Source organism: Mauremys mutica, chromosome 5 (genome assembly GCF_020497125.1).
Source record: "Mauremys mutica isolate MM-2020 ecotype Southern chromosome 5, ASM2049712v1, whole genome shotgun sequence".
Classification (NCBI taxonomy): Eukaryota; Metazoa; Chordata; order Testudines; family Geoemydidae; genus Mauremys; species Mauremys mutica.
The window spans coordinates 38,247,689-38,267,646 of NC_059076.1; the positions used below are offsets into that span (position 1 = coordinate 38,247,689).

Genomic DNA, 19,958 nt, shown 5'->3' on the forward strand with positions numbered 1-19,958 from the left:
CCCCACCCCAATCTGGCAGGTGGAGAATGGGGGGGAGGCTCCATGAGCTGCACTTTTACTCTAAAAGAGCCACATGTGGCTTGTGAGATGCCGTTTGGCTTCCCCTGTCCTATAGGGAGAAATATTAATTGTCAGGAAATGTGCAGAAAGCTTATGCAGAGGAGGGAATCTAGGACTTCTGTTTGTAAGCACAGTTGTGTCTGTTCACTTGGGTCTCAACATACTTTCAGTTACACACCAGCGTTACTGCAGAGTAAACCCCCATATTCATGTAATTAAAGACTGTGGGTCTACTTCTCCACACCACTGACATAGTTTTAAACTGGTGCAACTCCACCTCATGACAGCACTTTGGTGGAGTTGCTCTAGCATAAGACTGGGACAAGAGAGTGAGGAAAAAATCAGACCCTATGTTTTAATTCATATTCCCTGACTTTTGAGTACTTCATTTTCCTTCAAATGTTTAATGTCAAGTTTTTGATGGATTTTCCTTCCTCTTTTTTTTTTTTTTTTGGAAAGTAAAAGAAAAGAAACTCTGATGTGGAGCTACTTGCTAGATAGCAGCACAACATTCTACCCGGCACATAATGTGCAATTTCTGAGGTCAAGGCTCATGTCCTGCTTCACTGAGTATGCACTTTGCATGCTGAATGAAAGTTTTCGAACAGCAGCTGTAACAAAAAACTAACTTATATGGGGGCAAGAGTGTGTGTGAGTAATATAACCACACAAAACAGAAGGAGTTTGGGAGCAGACAGAGGACTGAGAGGCTATGAAAAAGCAGCAGCAGCAAATGCCTGTCAGGAGTGCATATCGGGTGACGTGTGTGGAGCCTGTGATAATATTACTGGAGTGGCCTCCCCAAATTGATTGTGATACAGTCTTCCTACAAAACTGACTACAGATGGTGCTAGGTACAACGTGACTCCTCAGTTCCATTTCTACAGCACAGTAAAGTACTAGCAAATGAATTTCAATCCTGTGCAATGGGCCAGCACAAGACTATTCACTACTTAAGCTCTTAAAATAACTCTTATGTTGACCTCCTGCTCAGTGCTGATCTGCCTCAGCAGTCATGTAACAAACATATACAGGATGCAATTCTATTTCGCAGAAACTTCTTGTTTCAGCTGGTGCAGAAGATTAGCATACTGTTCAGCTTGTGTGTGCGTTGGAGAGAAAAAGAATGATTGAAGTGAGCCCAAACTTTGTGGATGGCATATTTGCCATATTAGCTCATTGCCTAAGAAGTTCTGAACTACAAAATTAAGACAATTTGAAAATTATGACAGGTTTCAGAGGGGTAGCTGTGTTAGTCTGTATCAGTAAAAACAACGAGGAGTCCTTGTGGCACCTTAGAGACTAACAAATTTATCTGGGCATAAGCTTTCGTGGGATATGACCCACTTCATCAGATGCATGGAGTGGAAAAATAATTTCCCCTCTGTTGATACTCACACCTTCTTGTCAACTGCTGGGAATGGGCCACATTCACCCTAATTGAATTGGCCTCGTTAGCACTAGCCCCCCACTTGGTAAGGCAACTCCCATCTTCTCATGTACTGTATATTTATTCCTGCTTACTGTATTTTCCACTCCATGCATCTGATAAAGTGGGTTATATCTCACGTAAGCTTATGCCCAAATAAATTTGTTAGTCTCCGAGGTGCCACAAGGACTCCTTGTTGTTTTTACTGAAAGTTATGAGACATGCGTACACATTTTTCAGCCATACTAATGGCAGGCATTAGATTGATATAATTATTTGAATCCAGGGGTCAGAGAAACAAGAGTATATCATCCCTTTAAGCTCATCAGACAGCTTCTGAAGAACATTCACTGAAGTGTTAGACTTTCCAAAGTTACATACTCCTTACTCTGGATCTAAGAGTAGGATAACTTTAATCATAATTAAGTGACAAATATATCATCAGCAGGATTAAAATTTAAAATTACCTTGTTGAATAACACCAGCAACAATGGAGAGATATTCCTCGGGATCCTGATCGGTGGAGATCTCTTGGCTTCTTTGGTCTAAAGTCAGTATCTCATGTAGGACGTCTGAGTTCTCCACCCCACAAAGTAGAATCACTACCTTACCTGGAGGCTCAAGGACCCTGACCAAGAAATATCTTCTCTTTTGATCCAGGCATTTTAGAAGTCCATTTGATAGTATGATCAGTTTACATCTATAACATGATAGAGAGTGTGACTCCAGATGCTGAAAAGATAAAGTCTCTAGGTTGTAAAGTAAGATTCCTTCTTCCTTTATAATGTGTTTGAAAAGTGATTTTAAATACAAAGCCCATTCTTCTGCCTCTTCTTCATAAATCACCAGAACGTCCTTTGTATTTTCTGTAGGAAAGAAAACATTTTTAACCTTCATTTTATCTAATATCCACAGCTACCATGTTAGATTTTTTTCTCTTTGTAATCTGGAACAGAATGGTAGAGATAGAAATTTGGATTTTCAACTGTTTTCAGAAAAAAATGAAATTTATGTTCCAAACTAGAATATAAATATTTTTGAAATTTCCTATGGAATAGAAATTCTGATAAAATTTCTGATAAAATTCTGAACATAAATATCCCTTTTGAAATTTTTGTTTAGAAATTTTTTTGAAATTGTTTCAAAACAAAATATGTTTAATTTTTTCCTTGTCACATTATTTATTGTCTTTATGTTTCATTATGTCTCATTACTAGAAGTGGTAGTACATCTCACATATCAGATCATGTCATATTATGCAGACAAAGTATAATATTCAAAACAATTACTTTCTTATTTTTATTGTGTTTTATTTACAAAAAAATATTGGGGCAGCTGTTACTTAATACAGATTAAAACACCTTATTTTGTTGTTGAAAATGTCTCTTGTTTGTGATGTAATGAAGTAGTTTGACACTTTCAACAAGAAAATAATTGTTAAAGTGTCAAACTGTTTAATTACAACTTGAATAGGAGACACTAATCTAGAAAATAAGGAAGTGTTTTGATCTAAAAAATAATAGAATACTTTGAGTATATTCTGTCCTCATAATATGACATACCATATTATGACATGACTTGACATATATGATTTATATGTCATTTTATGCACTACAACAATTGACGTGTTGGGAACTGGGTTGGTTGTTTTTTCTATATATTTATTTTAAAATATTAATGTAAATGCTAATCTAATAAAAATGGGAATAGTTCAGCATCTGGCAAGTTGCTACAGCTAGAGAAACAAAAGGAAATGTCACATAAAGTAGGTAAAGGCACACCCATGATGCTGACATTATAGATGATAGGATGCCATTGACACCACTGATATATTGATCAACAACAGTATGCAGCAAAATACAATATGACATCAAATGAATTAATAGAGTTCTATCCCTTTAAGCTCTCTTATGTTGTAAGAATTATAGAAATATATTCTAATAGCAATTGTCACAAAGTTAATCACAGCTGGTTCTAAGCAACAGCATCCACAGACTACATAGTTTTAGCTTAGTAATACAGGTTTGTATGCTATGGATCATAGTCGACACTCAGTTATAATTATGTAAGTCTGAAGTAACAACATTGACGAAATTACACCTGCTTTATGCCATTTTAAGTGTGAACAGAATTTGGCCCAACACATTTGATAATTATATTAATTTAAAAGCTCCGGTTTTAGATTTCTCTTACTAGAAAGCACCAAATGAATAGAAAGTTCATTTCTATCCCACTATACACTCGTTATTTTGATTTTTTAAAATACTGTAAACAAACAAAGCTTAGCCATGGGAGCTGCATAGCTCTTATAGGCATATAAACATATACCACACAACAGCACACACCAACAATAAATACTAACCAATTACAGAATTAAAAATTCATAAATCAAACATCCTCTGTCATTTATATATTACATGTGCAGTAGAACAGTGGCATAAGTACATGATCCTTTGTGAAAGAAACGATGCTTGTGTAATGAAGATTTTCTGCAGAGTCTATTCAGGTCAAATCTTAAAGTCTAGCTTGGGTAATTATAGGGCCCCATCACCATAGTTACTGAGCACCTCACAATCTTTATTATATACACTCAGAGAAAGAGAGAGCCTCACAACACCCTGTGGAGATTATTCCCATTTTACAGATCAGGATCTAAAGAACAGAGAGACTAAATAACTTGTCCAAAGTCACACAGGGCACAGCAGGGAAGAAAGCCCAGATCTCAAGAGTCCTAGATTAGCAATATCACCATTTCAGGGTAACTGCTGCTGTGTCCCCACTTCTGTGATACACTCCAGGTGTTCCCAGTCAGGTCTCCAGTTTCCCACAATCACCTGCCTCCGTGTAGGGACCCTTATATACTGTCTTCTGACCAGGGTTTTTTAAGCCTGCACAGTTCCCTGCCTTACACTGTGATATCCCCAGCAAGCCAGCCTACCGAAAGGTCAGCACCTGCGCTTTGCTTTCTCTCCAAGGGCTATGATCAGCATACTGCCAGCAGTTACAAGTTACCACACTGCTTTTTCTAAGCAAGCACCTTTATTCTTAAGGTAAAGGCATTACATAAGGTAAAGGCATTACACAAGAGAAACCATAAGGACACAACAAACATAAGGACACAACAAAAATTCGTATACACATGCAAAAAGCTTACATTTTAGTCACGGGTCCTAACCCAAAAAGAAGAGGCAGGGTAGTCGCAAGGTTATTGTAGGGGGGTTACACTATTGCCACCCTTATTTCTGCATTGCCTTCTGCATTTCCTGGGTGGAAAAAGAGCAATGGCTGCTGGACAGGCGCTCAGCTCTGAAGGCAACACCCTGCAAGCAGCAGCGCAGAAGTAAAGATGGCATGGTATGGTATTGCCACCCTTACTTTTGCACTGCTGCCTTCAGAGCTAGGTGCCATGCCAGCAGCCACCACTCTCCGGCAGCCCAGCTCTGAAGGCAGCACTGCCGTCAGCAGCAGCGCAGAAATAAGATTGGCAATAATGCAACCCTCCTACAATAAACTTGCAACTCCCCCACACTCCTCTTTTGGGTCAGGCCCCCTGCAGTTACAACACTGTGAAATATCAGATTTAAATAGCTGAAATCATGAAATTTACTATTTTTAATAGCAAAAATCCTATGACTGTGAAATTGACCAAAATGAACCGTGAATTTGGTATGGCCCTAGTTATAGGACACTGGGCTAAGCAAAATGGTTTCAGTTTTACAGTAGTTTAAGAAAGAAGAGTGGCTGTGAGGCTTTTTTTTTTTTCAGATCCTTGTCTTGATTTTGGTAAATTGTACAGGAGAAAAGGATAAAAGAAAAAATGTTATTAGACAGAGTTACATAAGGAATATCAGAAGAGGAGATGGAAGCTCACAAATTGTAGGGATAGAAAAAGACCCTTATAATTATCTAGTCTGATCTCCTATACCACAGACCAAAGGACCTCACCCAGCAATTTCTGCATCAAGCCTATAATTTGTGTTTGAGCTACAGTATTTCTTTTAGAAAGACATGCAGTCTTGATTTAAGGACTTCAAGTGAAGGAGAATTCACCATACTCCTATGTAAATTATCTCACTGGTTAAGTATTCATTGTTAAAATCTTCACCTTCTTGTCTCTTCATGGTATCTCCTTTTGCCTTTTTCTGCTAGTTTAAAGAACACTTTACTATCAGAAGTCTCTTTCCCATGTAGGTACTTTTAGACTGTGATCAAATGACTTCTCAGCCTGCTGTTGGACATACTTTGCAGACCTCAAATCATTCTTGTAAAACTACATTTTAGTCACGGGTATTTTTAGTAAAAGTCATGGACAGATCAGGAGCAGTAAACAAAAATTCATGGCCTATGAGCTGTCCATGATTTGTATTATATACTCCTGACTAAATCTTGGGTGCTTGGGGGGCGGCCCGGAGACACCCTGGGTCCTCTGGGACTGGGCTGGCAGCTTGCGGCCCGAGACCCCTGCTGCTGCTGGGAGGGGGAAGCAGTGCATGGTCCAGGACCCCCGCTACTGCTGGTGGCGGGGGTGGCACGCAGCCCGGGAACCCCCATTACTGCTGGGGGGGGGGGAAGGCGTAGTTGCCCGAGACTGACGCACCGGCCGCTGCAGAAGTCACAGAGGTCCCAGAAGAGAAGTTGGTTTCAGCAAGAGTTCTGTGCATGGCAGACATGCAGCATTGAACCCATGGCTAGAAATGTCTGCAAAGTGCTTCTGATTCTTTTAGTGTTACATAAATATAAATCTTATACACAAAAGGTGAAATTCACATCTGTGCAGAGGGACATCAGAAAGGTTATGCACTGTCTCAGTCCACGACTTAAGAGAAATCGCAGTCTGAAGATGAAGGAATGGTGGGAAAGTTGCCTTGAAGGTATGAAATATGAAAAAGCCTTATATTTTTCCAAATGCATGTTTTTGTTTTAAAATATTGTGCAAACAACTGGACCACATGTGGATATGATATACCTGGATAGAAATTTCATACTCAAAAGAGCCTAAGTGATTTGGGAACATGTGACATTCTATACCTTGGGGGAGTATCCTGTAATCCCCATATTCCTCATTTCAATATAATTGTGATATTACCTATAAAGCATGCCTTGTAAGGTATCAGGGGAAAGGTTATGATCTGCTGAAAGTCATTTCTCTATCCATATGTGTATATCATTAATGCATATGAAGTTATGAGAATTGTGTTGTATGGTTGTCACTAAAACATGCTGTACATTGGGGTATCTGCCAGATATTAGCTCCCCAGAGGCAATAGCCAGGAAAGTAACCAACACCCAGGAGAGGTGTCAAACAACCCATCAGCAGCCATTGTCCAGCATGGGAGCTACAATGTAATGACTCACCTGCATGAGGCCACACCAGAGGAATTGCTCAACCTTGCCTGGAGACTCAGCAATGCCCCCCGACATGCCTGGACATGCGCTCCCCAAGCACATAGGACTGAGCGTATAAAACAGACACAGTGGCCACATACTTGGTCTTTCTCCTTCACCCATCTATGCTGCAAGCAAGACGGACACTCTGAAGACTCCAACTCAGGGGACTGGCCCAGATTTTCGAGGTGGAAATCTGAGTACTATGAGCTGCAATATCCAGTGGGGTGAGAAAAACTGTTTAGTCTAGTTGTTGCCCAGTCTAATAGGGTTGAGCATTTAGACTGCGTGCTTATATTTTATTTTATTTTGGTAACTAACTGACTTTTTGCTTATCACTTAATAGCAAAAATCTATCTTTTGTAATCAATAAATCTGTTTTACAGTTTATCTTTACTAGTGAGTTTGTATGAAGTGTGTGGCAAATATGCTCAGATATTGCAAAGGCTGGTGTATATCCACTTTCCATTGATGAAGTGCTGAACCAATTAATAAATTTGAACTGCTCATCTTGAGCAGTGCAAGATGGTATATTCCTGAGGTGCAGTGCTGGGAGTTGGGGGGATTAGGCTGGTGCTTTTCTGTGTGTGATTCATGAGTGTCTCTGGGAGCATTCATGCAATCTAGCTGGGTGCGGGGCTCCGCATACTGTTGTGCTGAGTGATCACAGCACATGGAGGGGCTTGCTGCTGGTCTCTAGCAAAGCACTGTGAAAGAACTGGAGAGAATTAAGGGGGCACAGCAGTCCCACTGTCCCAGGCTGCACCCCGGGGATCTCGTGACAGAATACAAAATCCCAAATTCCACTGTGAGTGTGTGACTATGTCCTCAGTTGAGTGAGGATGAAAAGGGTGGTGGTTTGGGGGAGGGCGAGGTTTAAGATTTTTATTAAGGCAAAATTACAATAAAATTTTCACAGACTACATCATACATTACTTATTATGTATGAAGGATCAGATTAATATTCAAAGTTTTAAGTTGTTTACTGAGAGGTGGGCTATATCTCTTTTTTGCAATATTGATGTTTTTTAAAGGGAGAAAACACACAATGGTGTATTTATGTAAGGAAAGGGAGTGAGTGAGATGTATCTATTATACATTTGCTGGAGAAAGGGATCTAAGACATGTATCATATAAACTTTAATTTAAGGCATTTTTCTTTCCTGATCTTTTATTTATGGGGACACTCATAGGACTGGTACTTCATTACAGCAGTTTGGTGAAATGTTTATTGTTTAAATAAGAAGGCAAGTGCTATTAAATTACATACAGCTGTATTTGATTTAGAGGTGGGAGACAAAGTGGGTTTGTTTTGCATTGTGTTTCTCTTATTTTTTTTTAATTTGTGCCATTTGATTTGTTGCTTTCTAAGATACTCTTCTCAGTCTCGATTTAACATTTTTTTGTTAATAATGAATGTAAGAGCTGTGTTTATTAATTACTGTGACATCTTTGGCATCCATCACTAAACAGACACAAGAGGCCATTACTCTTGCAAGCTGAGAAAGATGGGTCCTTCAACCAAAGATTGATAGATACTCCCTGTAAAAATATTCCTCTTTAAAATATAGATGCAATTCTCTAAGAAAGCTTACTTGAAAACTACATTACACACAGACTTCCACCTCCACCCTCACTCCTCAAAGTAAAATAATTATTACAGGGTACAGAAAAAGATGAAGTCCAAATATAATTCAATAGAACTCAATAGTGAATACAGTATAGCAAGTATTTCACTTTTCAATCTCCGGGAACTGAACATGGATGAGAAACCTACTTACACAAAGAATGTACCTTGCTAGATAAGCTTTAGACATTTTGATGCATGTTTATACTTTTATTTGCCTGTAAACCTTTCAAACTATTTCTTTTACTTGGCATCACTTAGCCTATGTCCAATTGCTAATAAATATGTTTCATTTTTTCCATTATAAACCAACTCACTTCTGTGTTTAAATGGAAGAGTGTATTTAAACTGTTATGTGCTTTTGTCTCTTTACAAGAACAAACCTTTTTTCTCTGAACTGTCCAGTGGAGGGAAGGATATTACAGAGCACCTGGTTTGGGGAAAATTTGGGCTTGGGAGTGTGTATTACCCTGCAAGTAGTAACCAAGGCTGCTGCAAGCCAGAGGGTGGCTGTGGGTCTGTAAATAGGCTGCTGGGGTTCAAGCTACTGAACCAGGTCTGCCTAGCACACAGACACTCAGAGTGTGACTTGCATGCTTGTGGGCTTGTTGTGAACATCCCAAGTTGGCAGCTACAGCAGCAAAACATTGTGAGACACCCAGGGTTGCAGGGCAAGTAGTGACACAACTCCTCATTGAACCCTGTACTGCTGTCACAACCATCCATCACTCACAAAAGGAGAGACCACCAGTCTATTCCTTGTAAGGCAGGGAGTTTTGCTATTAACTTCAGTGAAGCCAGTATTTCACATATAACACTCAACAGATAGGATTTATTTGCTTCTTTCACCTAGGCTGGTTTTGACACAGTTTCTTAGAGATAAAAGGTTCTGCAACTGTTCACCAACTCCCTAGTTATAGACCAAGCAACAGTTAAAAGCCTCTACAAAGCCAAAAACCTACTGTATGCCCCAAACATTCATCTTTGTATATCACAATATTATTTTTCCCTGTAGAAATATTTCTCTTTAAAATATAGATGCAACTCTCTAAGGAAACTTACTTGAAAACTACATTACACCCAGACTTCGATCTCCACCCTCACTCCCCAAAGTAAAATAATTATTACACGGTACAGAAAAAGATGAAGTCCAGATATAATTCAATAGCTCTCACTGGTGAATACAGAATAGCAGGTATTTCACTTTTGAGCAAGAATTTTCCCTTTACTGTTTTTATCTCTCACTATTTTTCTTTGAAGTTATTGCATTTTGTGTATAATGCAAGTTGAGAAGAATTTTGTTCCTGCAAAAGTTAATGTAATAGAAACTATCACCACCTGATAAAATTAAGCTGTGCTTCAACTGTTCATACTTGGAAGCAGAGTCAAAGGTAGAAATAAAATGTATTATTAATTCTGCAATGAGAAACAGTAGGAAAGTTTATGTAGTCATCCATAGCAGGAAAGGACTTTTCTGACAAGCCAAAGTATTCTGTAGGTTACTGATGTGTGGTCACCCATAAAAGCATAACACAACACTGCCATAAAACGTGCCCTCTAAACCATGGTTTGAAAAGAAAAATGTTAATCTAGTATGCTTCAGGAGAGACAACAAAAAAAATGTTTTTTTGCATGGTGCTGGTAGAGAGGAAAATCAGGAACTTTTGCAGGCGGGAGGGTGGAATTTCCAAGATAAGGATTAGAAGGGATTATGAAGAAAAACAGTAAAAGAGAGTAGGAAATAATTGGAAAACTGAAGAGAAAATTACTTTAGAGAAGTGTGTGGTGTACCAAACAAATTTATCTGGGCAGGGGAAAATCTAAAATGTTTAGTGTTTTTTAACTGCTTTTAAGCATGTACATTAGATAACCAATTTCTCTATTAATCTGATTTATAACAAGCTTTTGCTTTCTTCTTCATTTCAAATTAAGCAAAAAACACAACCCGCCGAATTGGTGGGCAGCAATCAATCCTGCGGGGGTCGATTTATCGCGTCTTGTGATAAATCCACCTCCGAGCGCTCTCCCGTCAACTCCTGCACTCCACTGCCATGAGAGGTGCAGGCGGAGTCGACAGGGGAGTGGCAGGAGTCGACTCACCGCAGTGAAGTAGGGTGACCAGACAGCAAGTGTGAAAAATCGGGACGGGGGTGGGAGGTAATAGGAGCCTATATAAGAAAAAGCCCCAAATATCAGGACTGTCTCTATAAAATTGGGACATCTGGTCACCCTACAGTGAAGACACCACGGTAAGTCAATCTAAGTACGTCGACTTCAGCTACGTTATTCACGTAGCTGAAGTTGCATAACTTAGATTGATTCCCCCCCCCCAGTGTAGACCAGGCCTCAGGGTCACTGATCCTTCAGGTTAACATCAAAACAGAATCACAAAAACAGGGCCTTTGCACAGATTACATTATATTCTCTACAATATACATTTTCCTGAATTTAAAAAGAATTTAATAAGATATGTTTAACTCTTCTCCCTGATGAAAGGAGATCTTTGGCAACCTACAGGAATATACAGTTTTCTTTAGCTCTTTCTACACAGCAATTTGAAATGGTGTTTTCACCTTTCTAGACAGCTGCCTTTGAATAAGGTATTTGCCAAAAAAAGGGCATAACAGAGCTTCCATGGATAGCATAGACAGGATCTAACCATGTTAAAAATGGCTTGGGACAATTCCATTTTCTCATCCTGTTTTAATAAAACTAAGGTTTTATCCCAATTTTAGAAGAATCCTGATCAGTATATCATTCTGGGTACACTAGCATTTGCGATATTTGCCCCACTTTTTTCAGTCTGGAATGGGGAAGGGAGATCGGCTACCAACCCTTTAGCTGTCCAAATCTCCCCCACTCAAGGAGTCCCTAGTTTTTCACTTTGAAAAACTGGTCATCTAAATGACAAGACGCTGCCTTATGACAGCTGCTCAGTTTCTCCCTCTTATGTATGGCATCTGCAGAGCAACACTCTATAGATAAAATTAGAGCAGTCACTAGTCAGGTCCATAAGCCATTTTAAAGCATCCTCTCTGCTCAGTGACCAGTGTGAAGCAAGTTGGTGCTCTATGTCTAGTGGACAGCTGTCCATGACCCATAAACCTCTAAACCAAGCAGTCTTGTTTGCTGTCTCAGCAGAGGCACCAAGGACAGAGTGGACATTGTTGCAGAATATCTTTTACAGTTCTAAATGAAATGAGGAAGATTGGATGAATGTCGCCTAGGCTATAACTCTTTGGTTGATAGTGGACTTCATTCTCCATAGTTGTCAATACAGTACTTTTCGCCAATGCTAAAAATCACAAAAAATAATCACATATTTTCTCTCGAACAGAACGATGGGGCCAGGGAAGTGTTAGGCTTTTAATAGTCAAATATGCACCTATATTGTTATCTTAAACTTGGATTTCCACTGGCAGAGAACCTAAGCAGAATGCCATCTTAGGTGAAGATGTGGCATGCTCTCCCACTATCCCCAATTCCACTGAAACCCCTCCCTCCTAGTCTGCAGGGTCCTGACTCAGCAGTAATGGAGAGCTGCTTGGGGTTGAAGAGTGTTATTGGGAGTGGGTGCTCTCTGCTGCCTTATCCCCTCTTGAACTTACCGGGATAATGCTGACCCTGTCATTTCTGCATGCTGCCCATCCTGCCTACCAAGGAGAAATTAGTCACTAGTCAGGAACCATGTTATAATGAGACAAGAGTGTGATGGAGAGATGTGCACAGGCACCGGTCTCCATGCGAAAGCCCCAGCTCACCACAGATATAGAATTTCTCCTCAGTATAAAATCCCTCTCAGTTCTGTGTGTGTGGAGGGGAGAGGAGAAGGTTGACCACCAGGATCACCTAGTTAGAGCAATTAGGATGAAACTTGACAAGATGAAACTCTGGAGTCTCCTGGCCCCTACGTAGACTCTAACTCTCCACAAAGAGTAACATATGGCCATTAATCTGTACATGTGCCTTCCTGTGACAATATAATATACTATGGAATTCTAGAAAAGTTCCACCAGAAACCAAAGCAATCCCTGTAATTTTTTTGGTGAAAAACGAATGAGACTATTAAATTTAATGTTAATCAGTGTCCCTGAGATAACTAACTCTCTCCTCCCACATCAGAAGTGAATTCACCAAAGTACTTGGCACACATCCAGTAACATATCTCACTATGCATCTATCTCTGACCTGCTAGACCTCAAGGCAAATCCCCCGAAGCAAGCCAAAATAGATTTGTGTGGGAGGGACACCAGAAAACACTTTAGAGCTACGCTTGGATAATGGAAAATGTTTTCCCATGTTGCTTCTCAGAGATTTGCCACTAATGGAAATGAAGATTACAACTATTTGCTTATAAGCTTTAGAGTGAGATCATGAAGTACCTAAAATGCGGCAAAGCAGTGGGCACACCTGTTTCAGTTAAAGCAATTATCTTAGAGGAAGGGCATTTCTGCCACCACCACCACATGAACTAGCTCAGTGATTGTATTTGTATTTTCAAATTTCTATTAAACTATTGTGTAATGCGTACATTGTCTGCATTTCTTTGCCTTCAATTGCTAATTGCAATGATATTTGTATAAGTAAATGCCTTCTCTTATTGTACATAATTAGCCTTCACCTCTTGCCCGTTGCATTCAGTGATATTTAGTAAGGTTTTTTATACTGTCTTGCATGACCTTCTCATAACCAAGTTAGGGAAATACAACCTAGATGGAGCTACTATAAGGTATGTGCATAACTGGTTGAAAAAACGTTCCCAGAGAGTAGTTATCAGTGGCTCACAGTCAAGCTGGAAGTGCATGCCATCTAAAATCCCTGGGTGCCTAAGTTTCAGCTGCTAAAGACCCCATAGGCACCTACCAATCTGCCAGTGAGCAGCCGCCTAATGTGTACAGCCACAGAAGTCCTGTCTTATGCTTAAACCTGGGAGGGGATCTTCAAACTAAGTGTTCCCCCACCTGTCAAGCTTGTGGGGCCTTATTCACTAGACATTCTCAGAGGCTGTGTAACAGATTGGGTCTGGCACACACACAAAAAAGGTGCCAGAGGAATAGGTGGTAGTGCTGTTTAAGAAAGAAGAATTCAAACTGAAACAGGTGCAGAGAAGGGCTACAAGGATGATCCGAGGAATGGAAGACTCAAAGAAGGCTGAGGGGAGATATGATTGCTTTCTATAAATACATCAGAGGGATAAATACCAGGGAGGGAGAGGAGTTATTTAAGTTAAGCACCAATGTGGACACAAGAACAAGTGGATATAAACAGGCCATCACCAAGTTTAGGCTAAAAATTTCTAACCAGAGGAATGAAGTTCTGGAACAGCTTTCCAAGGGGAGGAGTGGGGGCAAAAAACCTAACTGGCTTCAACCCTGACTTTGATAAATTTATCGAGGGGATGGTATGACAATGGCTGCCTACAATGGCATGTGGCCTATTGGCTACTGCATGTAGCAAAAATCCCCATGGCAGGAAATGGGACACTAGATGAGGAGGGCTCTGAGTTACTACAGAGAATTCTTTCCCAAGTATCTGCCCGGTGGGTCTTAGAATCATAGAATCACAGAAGATTAGGGTTGGAAGAGAACTCAGGAGGTCATCTAGTCCAACCCCCTGCTCAAAGCAGGACCAACACCAACTAAATCATTTCAGCCAGGGCTTTGTCAACCCAGGCCTTAAAAACCTCTAAGGATGGAGATCCCACCACCTCCCTACGTAACCCATTCCAATGCTTCACCATCCTAGTGAAATAGTTTTTCCTAATATCCAGTCTAGACCTCCCCTACTGCAACTTGAGACCGTTGCTCCTTGTTCTGTCATTTGGCACCACTGAGAACAGCTGAGCTCCATCTTCTTTGGAACCCCCCTTCAGGTAGTTGAAGGCTGCTAACAAATCCCCCCTCACTCTTCTCTTCTGCAGACTAAATAAGCCCAGTTCCCTCAGCCTCTCCTTGTAAGTCATGTGCCCCAGCACCCTAATTGCCCCCCGCTAGGCTCTCTCCAATTTGTCCACATCCTTTCCATAGTGTGGGGCCCAAAACTGGATGCAATACTCCAGATGTGGCCTCACCAGTGCCTAACAGAAGGTAATAATCACTTCCCTCGATCTGCTGGCAATGCTGCTACTAATACAGCCCAATATGCTGTTAGCCTTCTTGGCAACAAGGGCACACTGTTGACTCATATCCAGCTTCTCGTCCACTTTAATCCCCAGATCCTTTTCTGGGGAACTGCCACTTAGCCAGTCGGTCCCCAGTCTGTAGCAGTGCATGGGATTCTTCTATCCTAAGTTCAGGACTCTGCACTTGTCCTTGTTGAACCTCATCAGATTTGTTTTGGCCCAATCCTCCAATTTGTCTAGGTCACTCTGGACCCTATTCCTACCCTCCAGTGTATCTACCTCTCCCCCCAGCTTAATGTCATCTGCGAACTTGCTGAGGGTGCAATCCATCACATCATCAAGCTCTTTAATAAAGATGTTGAACAAAACCAGCCCCAGGACCGACCCCTGGAGCACTCCGCTTGATACCACCTGCCAACTAGACATCAAGCCGTTGATCACTACCCATTGAGCCTGATAATCTATTTTATAGTCCATTCAGTCAATCAATACTTTTTTAACTTGCTGGCAAGAATACTGTGGGAGATCGTATCAAAAGCTTTGCTAAAGTCAAGATATATCATGTCCACTGCTTTCCCAATATCCACAGAGCCACATATCTTGCCCACATGCCCAGGACCATTTGGGATCAGGAAGGAATTTCCCCCCAAGTCAGATTGGCAGAGACCCTGGGAGTTTTTTGCCTTCCTCTGCAGCAAGGGCACATGTCATTTTCAGGTTTAAACTAGTGTAAATGGTGAATTCTCTGTAACTTGAAGTATTTAATGCATGATTTGAAGACTTCAGTAACTCAGCCAGCGGTCAGGGGTTTATTACAGGAGTGGGTGGATGAGGTTCTGTGGCCTGCAATGTGAAGGAGGTCAGACTAGATGATCACAATGGTCCCTTCTGAATTTAAAGTCTATGAGCAGAGGTGAAAGTAAGCCGGTACGCTGTACCGGATCGGCTTCCCCAGGCGGCAATTTATAGGGCCTGGGGCTCCCAACAGTGGCTGGAGTCCCAGGCCCTTTAAATCTCCACCAGAGCCCTGCTGCCAGAGCCCCCGGGTAGCGGAGGTGGCCGGGACCACTGGAGCTCGATTGGCAATTTAAAGGGCCCGGGGCTCCACTGTGGTAGTGGCGGCTGGGAGCTCCAGGCCCTTGAAATCACCGCTGGAGCCCCTGGCCACCGCTGCTACCCCGGGGCTCTGGCAGTAGGGCTCAGGAAGCGATTTAAAGGGCCCAGGGCTCCGCTGAGGTAGCAGCGGCCGGAACCTGGGCCCTTTAAATGGCCCCCGAGCCCTGGGGCTCCCAGCCGCCTCTGCAGCTAGTAGCTCCGGCAGTGATTTAAAGGGCCCATGGCCCCCAGCCGCCACTACTTCAGCCAGAGCCCAGAGCCTCTAAAGACCCTGCCTCTTCCAGTTGAGGCCCCGCCCTCTGCTCAGGACTCCGGAGTACCGGTAAGTCCTTTAAGTTACTTTCACCCCTGTGTATGAGTCTTATAACTATAAGCCTCATGGTTAGCCCACTCACTTATGATGCACGAGTCCTGGGTTCAAATCCCTCTTCTGTACTCTCTATGCCATTATCTAAATCACCAATGAATATATTGAACAGAACCGGACCCACAACTGATCCCTATGGGACCCCATTCAATATACCCTTCCAGCTTGACTGTGAACCACTGATAACTACTCTCTGGGAATGGTTTTCCAACCAGTTATATACCCACCTTAGAGTAGTCCATCTATGTTGTGTTTCCCTAGTTTATTTATGAGAAACTCATGTGAGACAGCATCAAAAGTCTTACTAAAGTCAAGATATACCAATCTACTGTTTTCCTCTATCCACAAGACTTGTTATCCAGTCAAAGAAAGCTATTAGGTTGGTTTGACACAATTTGTTCTTGACAAATCCATGCTATTACTTAACGCCTTATTATCTTCTAGGTGTTTGCATATGGATTGCTTAATGATTTGCTCCATTATCCTTCTGGATACTGAAGTTAAACTGACTGGTCTGTAATTCCTTGGATTGTCCTTATTTTCCTTTTTATAGATGGACACTATGTTTGTCCTCTTCCAATCCTCTGGAATCTGTTCCGTCTTCTGTGACTTTTTAAAGATAGGTTTCAGAGTAGCAGCCGTGTTAGTCTGTATCCGCAAAAAGCACAGGAGTACTTGTGGCACCTTAGAGACTAACAAATTTATTTCAGCATGAGCTTTCGTGAGCTACAGCTCACTTCTTTGGATGCATAGCTAACAAATTTATTTCAGCATGAGCTTTGCATCCGAAGAAGTGAGCTGTAGCTCACGAAAGCTCATGCTGAAATAAATTTGTTAGTCTCTAAGGTGCCACAAGTACTCCTGTTCTTTTTTTAAAGATAATCGTTAAGGAGGCTTAGATACCTCTTCAATCAGCTCCTTGAGTATTCTAGGATGTATTTTATCAGGCCCTGGTAACTTGAAAACATCTATCTTGTTCTTTGAGTGTGTCAAAAAGCATGTGGACAAGGGTGATGCAGTGGATATAGTGTATCTGGACTTTCAGAAAGCCTTTGACAAGGTCCCTCACCAAAGACTCTTAAGCAAACTAAGCAGTCATGGAATAAAAGTGAAAGTTCTCTTATGGATCTACAGTAACTGGTTAAAGATAGGAAACAAAGGGTAGGAATAAATGGTCAGTTTTCACAATGGAAAGTGGTAAATAGCGGGGTCCCCCTAGGATCTGTACTGGGACATACGCTGTTCAGCTTATTCATAAATGATCTGGAAAACAAGGTAAACAGCGAGGTGGCAAAGGTTTCAGACAATACTAAATTACTCAAAGTAGTAAGTCCAAAATGGTCTGCGAAGAGTTACAAAGGGGTCTCACAAAATTGGGTGACTGGAAGACAAAGTGGCAGATGAAATTCAATGTTGGTAAGTGCAAAGTAATGCACATTAGAAAAAATAGCCCCAATGATACATACAAAATGATGGGGTCTAAATTAGCTGTTACCACTCAAGAAAGAGATCATGGAGTCATGGATAGTTCTCTGAAAAGATCTGCTCAGTGAGCAGCAGCAGTCTAAAAAGCTAATACAATGTTAGTAACCATTAGGAAAGAGAGAGATAAAACTGAAAATATCATAATGCAGCTAAACAAATCTATGCCACCCACAACTTGAATACTGTGGAACTTGAAAAGGTATACAGAAGGGCAACAAAAATGATAGGGGTATGGAACAGAACAGCTTCCATATGAGGACAGATTAAAAAGACTGGGACTGTTCATCTTAGAAAAGAGACAACTAAGGGGGAGATATAATAGAGGTCAATAAAATAATGAATGTTGTGGAGAAAGTGAATAGGGAAGTATTACTTGGCCCTTCACATAACACCAGAACAATGGATCATCCAATGAAATTAATAGGTAGCAGGTTTAAAACAAACAAAAGGAAATATTTCTTTACACAACACACGGTCAACCTATGGAACTCATTGCCAGTGAATGCTGTGAAGGCCAGAAGTACAACTGGGCTCAAAAAAAGAATTAGATAAGTTCATGGAGGACAGGTTAATCAATGGCTATTACTAAGGATTAGGTTAGGTCACGGCGATCATGGAAGTCAGGGATTCCATGAATTTCAGAGACTTCAGGGACATTTTCCTGCTTCAGCACTGGGATGGCAGGGGCACCCAGAGCCATTGGTCCGCTGCTGGGGAAACCAGAGCTCTGAGTCACTGGGGCGCGGTGGGGGCACCCAGAGCTGTCAGCCACTGTGGGGGGGGGTGGTGCTAGACTCCTCACCCGCTGCAGTGAGGAGCTTGGGCTTTCTTCCCCTCCCCACCTGCAGGGCTCAGGATTCAGTCCTCCACTCTGCCCATTAGGCCCCCACCATTATATATTTATTTTTTTTAATAAAAGTCACAGATAGGTTACAGGCTTCAATGAATTTTTGTTTATTGCCTGCGACCTGTGCACTACTTTTACTAAAAATAACTGTGACAAAATCTTAATCTTAGCTGTTAGCCAAGATGATCACGGATGCAATCCCATGCTCTGGGTGCCCCTAAACCTCTGACTGCCAGAAGGTGGGACTGGACAACAGGGGATGTATCACTCAATAATTGCCCTGTTCTTTTCATTCCTTCTGAAGTAGTTAACACTGGCCATTGCTGGAAGACAGGATAATGGGCTAGACGGACCATTGTATATCATTCTTATGCTATTAATCCAGTGATATCATCATACCTGCACCTGTGAGGATCCATTTGCAGGATGTCAAGTATCAGAGGGGTAGCCGTGTTGGTCTGGATCTGTAAAAGCAGCAAAGAATCCTGTGGCACCTTATAGACTAACAGACGTTTTGCAGCATGAGCTTTCGTGGGTGAATACCCACTTCTTCGGATGCAAGTAGTGGAAATTTCCAGGGACAGGTATATATATGCAAGCAAGAAGCAAGCTAGAGATAACGAGGTTAGTTCAATCAGGGAGGATGAGGCCCTGTTCTAGTAGTTGAGGTGTGAAAACCAAGGGAGGAGAAACTGGTTTTGTAGTTCGCAAGCCATTCACAGTCTTTGTTTAATCCTGAGCTGATGGTGTCAAATTTGCAGATGAACTGAAGCTCAGCAGTTTCTCTTTGAAGTCTGGTCCTGAAGTTTTTTTGCTGCAGGATGGCCACCTTAAGATCTGCTATTGTGTGGCCAGGGAGATTGAAGTGTTCTCCTACAGGTTTTTGTATATTGCCATTCCTAATATCTGATTTGTGTCCATTTATCCTTTTCCGTAGAGACTGTCCAGTTTGGCCGATGTACATAGCAGAGGGGCATTGCTGGCATATGATGGTGTATATTACATTGGTGGATGTGCAGGTGAATGAACCGGTGATGGTGTGGCTGATCTGGTTAGGTCCTGTTATGGTGTTGCTGGTGTAGATATGTGGGCAGAGTTGGCATCGAGGTTTGTTGCATGGATTGGTTCCTGAGCTAGAGTTACTATGGTGCGGTGTGCAGTTACTGGTGAGAATATGCTTCAGGTAGGCAGGTTGTCTATGGGCGAGGACTGGCCTGCCACCCAAGGCCTGTGAAAGTGTGGGATCATTGTCCAGGATGGGTTGTAGATCCCTGATGATGCGTTGGAGGGGTTTTAGCTGGGGACTGTATGTGATGGCCAGTGGAGTCCTGTTGGTTTCTTTCTTGGGTTTGTCTTGCAGTAGGAGGCTTCTGGGTACACGTCTGGCTCTGTTGATCTGTTTCCTTATTTCCTCGTGCGGGTATTGTAGTTTTGAGAATGCTTGGTGGAGATTTTGTAGGTGTTGGTCTCTGTCTGAGGGGTTAGAGAAGATGCGGTTGTACCTCAGTGCTTGGCTGTAGA

General features: G+C 41.7%; 1 protein-coding gene across 2 annotated transcripts in view; it reads right to left on the bottom strand.

Annotated features, from left to right (window-relative positions):
* The window catches only part of BANK1 (B cell scaffold protein with ankyrin repeats 1), a 274,622-nt gene that overhangs the window by 232,880 nt on the left and 21,784 nt on the right, over positions 1-19,958 (bottom strand). For both annotated transcript variants that reach the window (XM_045017387.1, XM_045017388.1), the window contains exon 2: positions 1,957-2,355. In XM_045017387.1, the coding sequence (XP_044873322.1) occupies positions 1,957-2,355 (399 nt within the window). The remainder of the gene's footprint in view (positions 1-1,956; positions 2,356-19,958) is intronic.